This window comes from Marmota marmota, unplaced genomic scaffold (assembly GCF_001458135.2).
Source record: "Marmota marmota marmota unplaced genomic scaffold, marMar, whole genome shotgun sequence".
NCBI lineage: Eukaryota > Metazoa > Chordata > Mammalia > Rodentia > Sciuridae > Marmota > Marmota marmota.
The window spans coordinates 8,251,903-8,258,810 of NW_026000051.1; the positions used below are offsets into that span (position 1 = coordinate 8,251,903).

A 6,908-nucleotide genomic window follows, 5' to 3' on the forward strand; every position below is an offset into this window, starting at 1 on the left:
ATATATATATATATATATATATATATATATATATTTTGTGTGTGTGTGTGTGTGTGTGGTTGTTTTAGAGATTGGCTTCAGGGAAAAGGCTGGAGCCCACCGGCCATCCTCTATCCTCTCCTAGGCCTAGACCACTGTACCTCTCTCTATTGCTCACTGTATATACTTGCTCACTTTGAGCCAGGGTAGACGGGGACTTACTTGCCTTAAGCCAAGGTAGACATGGACTTGCTCCCCTTGACAGAATATAGGCAGAGATGCTCCCCTTGAGCCAGTGTAGACTTGGTTCACTTTGAGCTGAAGGAATCCTTTTCCTGGTCTTCAGACCCCTCCCTGAAGTATGTGGGGAGGATGTGTTGCAGCTTTGGGCAAGGCATTGGAGATTCCAGAGTGTTCTATGGCTTCATCTACATAATCTCATGTGCAGGAATCGAAAGCTGGGCCAGTGGACAGGGCGGGCCCCGCAGCAGCTGAGTGCTTCACCACATGCCATGCAGCCTCCACACCCAGCAGCTCCTTCTGGTCACAGCTAAAGGTCATGGAGAGAAACACGTGGGATCTAGGGAGTGGAGATGTGAAATCTCAGGGATACTACTAACATATAAGCATAGTGCCTTATGTGGAATTGCTCTTATCTTTGGGTTCTGTTGATAGTGAATTTTGTAAAGTGAAGTGAGCACAAATAAAAAGTAAGAGACACTTGGGTTAGAACGAGAGGTTTCGTGCACCTTCCAGCCCCTGGCATCTCTGCTCTGTGAGTCCCAGAACTTCTCTGGGCAGCTTCTTCCTGCCCTTTCTTCCCTTTAGTGGTCAGAAATTGATATCTTTTAAACAAAGACATCCCATATGTCATTTCAATAGTTTGCCATTTTTCCTTGAGCCAAGAAAAATGTTTTAAAGAAAAATACTCTATCATGCTGTTTTGATCACATGCATTATTTGTGTCAGGAGATAAAGGAATAAGTATTATCATGTTGATATAACAATAGATTTTCTCCAGTTAAATTTATCCAGAAAATTGCTCTCGATTTATAAAATATAGCTGTGAGAATTTTAGTTTTTATAGCATTTCAATAATGATTTGGGATGGAAGCATTTTAAATAACTCTAAGTTTTATAGTTCAATTTTGTGTGTGTGTGTGTGTGTGTGTGTGTATGTGTGGTGCTGGGGATTAAACCCAGGGCCTTGTGCATGTGAGACAAGCACTTTACCAACTGAGTTTTATCCCCAACCCTTATAGTTCAATTTTAAAAACTTTTATAATAATAACAGGGTACCGTTAACAATTTTTGTTCATAGCAAAATGTTTCCAAGGAACTCCTGAAGAGTTGGTAAGAAGGTAGCCCTATCATGGGCTATGTGCTATTTCAGTTGAAAATGCTATGTGCTTATCAAGCCCCTGGTCATAGACATGGCAATTAAACTCTAAAACTGGTAGAAGGTTTTGTTTGTTGAGAATTCCTTGTTAACATTGAAGACTCTGGAAGCTAGGCTAGAGCTACAATTCCTGCTTTAACTTCCTTGTGCCTCATTTTCACAAACATGAAAGGTGGGCAGTAGTAGGTCCCACAGACAGGACTGACTATGGTTCAACTTAAGTTATAAGTTGGATACTGCTCAGACCCACGCTTGCCACCATCCCATATGTTCATGCATATGTAATTAATGAATAAATGATGATTTACCATAACATGATTATACAATTTTCAAAGTAAGGCCTGGTTTTTAGGAAAGTATTGAGTTTAACTAAGGCTACCTTTATGTTATATGATATGAAAAGCAGTTTCCTTCCTGACCTGACCCAAGTCCTGAACATGGTCAATTTTAATCTGATCAGAATCACCAGAGTTAAGAAGATGTGAAATATTTTAATCACAAATGGGAGTTCTTCAAAGGCATTTGGTGGAGTGAATATGAAGTTGCATAAAAGATTTATAAATGCTGAAAAAAGACTGAAATATTTTGACGATATCGGAGAAAGGGAAAGAGGGTGTTTAGGATGCATATTTAGGAAAGCAATGAAGGTTAGATTGCACCTTGTATGGGTACTGCTATGTTGCTATACCTAGTCATAGTACGTGGAGGTTCTGTGTTAGTTGTGCAAGCTTTAGACAGATGTGAGCTCCCACCTGCACAAGTGAGCTGCTCCATAATTCTTTGCTCATTATTTTTGGTCACAATCATGTTCATGTCACTCAGGTCCAAAAGGTGTGATCAATGACTGGCGCCGCTACAAGCAATTGGAAACTGAGCAGAGAGAGGAGCAGTGCCGGGAGATGGAAAGGCTGATCAAGAAGCTGTCTATGACCTGCAGGTCCCATTTGGATGAAGAAGAGGAGCAACAGAAACAGAAGGACCTCCAGGAAAAAATCAGTGGGAAGGTAATCAGCAGCCCTAAGCTTTTCTCAGAAGCTGCCCTGGCCACTAGAACTGGGCTTGGTGATTTGGGAGATAGAGGATGTTGGTTTTGCCTCTGAGAAGCTGTGCAGGACAGGGGAAAGTATAGAGCCATGTCATAACTCAGGCACACCTGGGGTTTGACTCTCAGCTCTGCCATTAGTGATTGTGGGGAAATAAATTTCTTCCTTTCTGAGTTTGTTTTTTGATTAGTTTATTGAGGTCACGCCCACCCCAGAACTGTGTGGATAAAATACCCATTGTAGTGACTGGCCCACTGAAAAGTGCTCATTTAATGTTAGTTTTCTGTCGTAGGAACTGAGATTCTAATTCAAATTTTCTTGTTCTTTCTGTGATGTTGCTGTGTTTCATCTGAAGCCTATCATGAGGATTTATTCTGAGGAGGCACTAGAGTAGAAGCAGATAGGCCCTCTGGAAGATATTTGGAACAAGGTCCCTGACATTTCCTAGTACCTTCTCAGTATTAAAGGGCCTCTGTTACTCACATACATGGAAGAAAGTCTAAGAGTGCCCAAGATCAGTTAGGTGTGGCCCAAAGCCAAAGCACAAGCCAGGATCAGGGAGCATTAAGTCAGGAGTCATTCACCTTGACCAGAAGGATGATTTCAGTGCATGAAAGTTGGCAAAGACCATAATAGGTCTGTTAGAAATAGCTGGCTGAGATAGAGTGGAGAGCTATGTGATGGGAAGAAAATTGGTAATAAGTATGACCCAGTAATGATGTCTGTTCTGACCTAGAGTGGGCCCTATTCCCCACCCCCTAATCTGTACACGATTAGGCTTAGTGAAGGTTTGTTACAGGGGCGTCTTGCTGCACCCCAGCAGGAGAAGGAAGATGCCTTTGTGATGTAAGCTGGCCATTGGGCAGTGTGCCTGCTTTGCTTGGCTGCTTTCTTATCCTGGGCTGAAGGACCAGAACGAAGCCATAATCACATGACCACATGAATCAAGCTAGTGAGAGGCTATCTTTGTCCTGCTGAATTACCTACAGTTGAATAGAACTAGAAACTGCCTGAATGCCAGAAATAGGGGAGTGGTTAAGCAAAATATGACACATATATAATTTTATAAAACTATTTAGAAACATGAAGAGATACTTAGAATTTATTATTAACATTAACTAAGAGACCAAGTAGGTTATATCTTAATTGGTACACCCATGGCTTCTGTTTTAAGAGTAGAACTAATCTAGCATGTGACTGATAATAAGAAGAAAAATTTTAGAGTGTATGTGAATGTGTGGGTGTTTGTTGTGTGTAGAAGTGTTTTGTGCAGGGCAGGGATTATAAGTGTTCTTTTGAAGTTACATAATGTCCTGTTATTTTTTATGAAAACAAATCAGTGAATAAAGCAATCCACTGTCAAGACTGACAAAATGAAAATAGCTCAGTGAAGTGGTACCATCTGATGATGCCTGCTTGGGTTGAGAGGCAGTATGGTGTAATATAAACCAGGGTGTTGAAAATCTAGTTTGAGTCCTGGTCTTACACATACTACTTGTGTGAATTGTGCAGCTAACATAAGTCTTGAAACCTCATTTGTAAAATGAGAATTATAAAATCCCTTTCCCAATGGGATTATTGTAAGAATTCATTGAGAATCAGGCATGGTAGCATTCACACAAGTAGGCCCAGCTTGTTGGGAGACCAAGGTGGGAGGATTGCTTGAGTTCAGCCATTTTGGGCTGGCCTGGGCAACATAGTAAGACTTCCTTTTCTGAAACAAAACAAAACAAAACAAAAAACCAAAAAAACCCCAAACAATCCCAAACCCTCCTAAAATATAACAACTTATTAAGACATAATGCACATAAAGTGCTCAGTGTGGTGCTGCACATATCTTAAGTACAAGGTGCACATCAACATTTATCAAGTGTTCACTTGTGTCTACTTACCTGCTGGTCCTCTTACAGATGACTCTGAAGGAGTTTGCCATGATGAATGAGGACCAAGATGATGAAGAATTTCTGCAGCAGTACCGGAAACAGAGGATGGAAGAAATGCGGCAGCAGCTCCACAAGGGGCCCCAGTTCAAACAGGTTTTTGAAATCCCTAGTGGAGAAGGGTTTTTAGACATGATAGATAAAGAACAGAAAAGCACCCTCATCATGGTCCATATTTATGAGGATGGCATTCCAGGGACTGAAGCCATGAATGGCTGCATGATCTGCCTGGCTGGGGAGTACCCAGCTGTCAAATTCTGTCGGGTGAAGAGCTCGGTCATCGGGGCCAGCAGTCGGTTTACCCGGAATGCCCTTCCTGCCCTGCTGATCTACAAGGGGGGTGAATTGATTGGCAATTTTGTGCGCATCACTGACCAGCTGGGGGAAGATTTCTTTGCTGTGGACCTTGAAGCTTTTCTACAGGAATTTGGATTACTCCCCGAAAAAGAAGTCTTGGTGCTGACATCTGTGCGTAACTCTGCCACCTGTCACAGTGAAGACAGCGATCTGGAAATAGATTGAACGGATGGTCTAGTTGCATAGATTTCTCATTGTTTGGGCTGGAAGATACATGTCTGTGTTTATTTTTGTTCCTTCTGTGTCTTCTGACTTTTCAGCTGTTCTTTGTAGTCCTTTTAGTTATAGTAGAAAGACAAGAAATTCTTAGATTAGATCAGAATGCTGAATTACTTTGTGGCTAGCAATAACGTGACTTTAAATTGCATAAACAGGAAGCTAGGCTTTGAACTGTTTACTTAAGATTCTCTAGCATGACATCTCTGTTATTGTTTCTAGTCACTATTTACATAGCATTCTAAAGACTGTCCTGGAAATTGTCTCCTGTTGACCTTGGAGGTCCTGCCAGGTCTGAGAGTAGAATTCTCTAGTTAGTATGTTATTTGCAATGTAAATAGTATATTTCCTTAATCAAATGATTGCAATTATATTTACTTGTAATTAGATTCCCCCAGATGCTCTGCTCTACCATGGTCCTATATAAAGGTTCCAGATGAGGCTGGGGATATAGCTTAGTGGTAGAGCACTTGCCTAGTGGTGCAGAGCCCTGGGTTCTACTCCCAGGGCTTTGTTTTGTACTATAGAAACAGTAAACAACCAAAAACCCAAACAGCCCACACAGGTTCTAGAGGATGTGTGCTTGCCCTGTCAGGAGGGGTGGCCTCTACTGCTAGAGTCAGTGCCCTGCTCAGCACTCTGAAATCTAGAACAAGGAGAAAGGATTTATGCTGAATGCTGTCCTCATGCTGGAAGACAAGCATCTTTACAAACACTGGAGCTGGGTGGAGCTGGAGAACTTTCAGTGAGGTGCTTTTTCTTGTCTCTGTGTCTCTGTTATTTAACAAGGTAACTTTTTATTTACTCTAGATTTTTTTTTTAATAAACTGGTCTTTTTGCATATTGAAAAATAATTCATATTTAATAGAGGAAAATTGACCAAAATGCAGAAAAAAATCTAAAAATTAGAATAATTTTTAATTCTATCATCTAGAGTGAAGCACTATTAATGTTCTGATATACTATAAATATTTCTTACTAAAGCATTTTCTGTGTATACCTACACATTTCATTGATTTGTTTTTGAATTATTGGGATCATTCTGAACATACTGTTTTATAGTATGATCAACTAATAATATATCAGATTTTTTTCATATTATTATTAAATACTATAACATTTTAACTTTTTTTTTTTTTAGTGGCTATGATATTGTATAGATGTGCTGTAATTTCCTTGAGGCAAGAGGATTGTGAGTTCAAAGCCAGCCTCAGCAAAAGTGAGGTGCTAAACAACTCAGTGAGACCCTGTCTCTAAATAAAATAGAAAATAAAGTTGGGGATGTGGCTCAATGGTTGAGTGCTCCTGAGTTCAATCCCCGGTACCTCCACAGCCCCCCCCCCCCCAAAAAAAAAAAAGCAAACACTTTTTAAAAATTATTATGAAAGTAGTAGATATTTAGTAGAACATGTGATAAGAGTTGTTAAGCAAAGGAGATTTAAAAAGCCATATAATACTGTTAACCAAATTAATCTCTGTTATTATTTTTACAGGTTTATCTTTCTGGTCTTTGTGTTTATTTATAATAATAGTTGTTAAAAAAAGAACAAGTGAAAGTAAAATTTAAAAAACGATTGTTATTCAAGTTGTTTCCTACTTAAAATGTATATCCTGGCATCAGGGAAGATGTAATCTGGAATTAAATATTAGCTTTAAAATTCACAGTTTTGGTTTTCCTCGTGATTCAGGAATTGACTAACTGTAGAAAAGTCTTCAAAGCATTTAATCAACAAAAAGAATGTGGTTTTTCTGACTAGGGAAGTTCATTGTAGAAAGTGTGGAAGGTTCAGAAAATGATCGGAAGCAGAGACAACTGTTACTAGTGTTCTAGGTTTTTTCCTTCTAGTCTTTTTTTTTTCAGTATTTTTCATAACATTGAAAGCTTCTTGAATTTAGTTCTGTGCTCTGCCTTAATATTATATGATAAATACTTAGACATGTTATAAAAATTCTAAATAAATAATTTTTAATGGC

The 6,908-nt window shown here is 39.4% G+C and overlaps 1 protein-coding gene across 2 annotated transcripts in view; it reads left to right on the forward strand.

Annotated features, from left to right (window-relative positions):
* Window positions 1-6,908, forward strand: part of Pdcl (phosducin like) — a 15,227-nt gene extending 8,319 nt beyond the window's left edge. For both annotated transcript variants that reach the window (XM_048813125.1, XM_015497618.2), the window contains 2 exons: window positions 2,201-2,382; window positions 4,332-6,908. In XM_048813125.1, coding sequence (XP_048669082.1) covers window positions 2,201-2,382; window positions 4,332-4,883 — 734 coding nt within the window. In that variant the 3' untranslated portion in view covers window positions 4,884-6,908. The remainder of the gene's footprint in view (window positions 1-2,200; window positions 2,383-4,331) is intronic.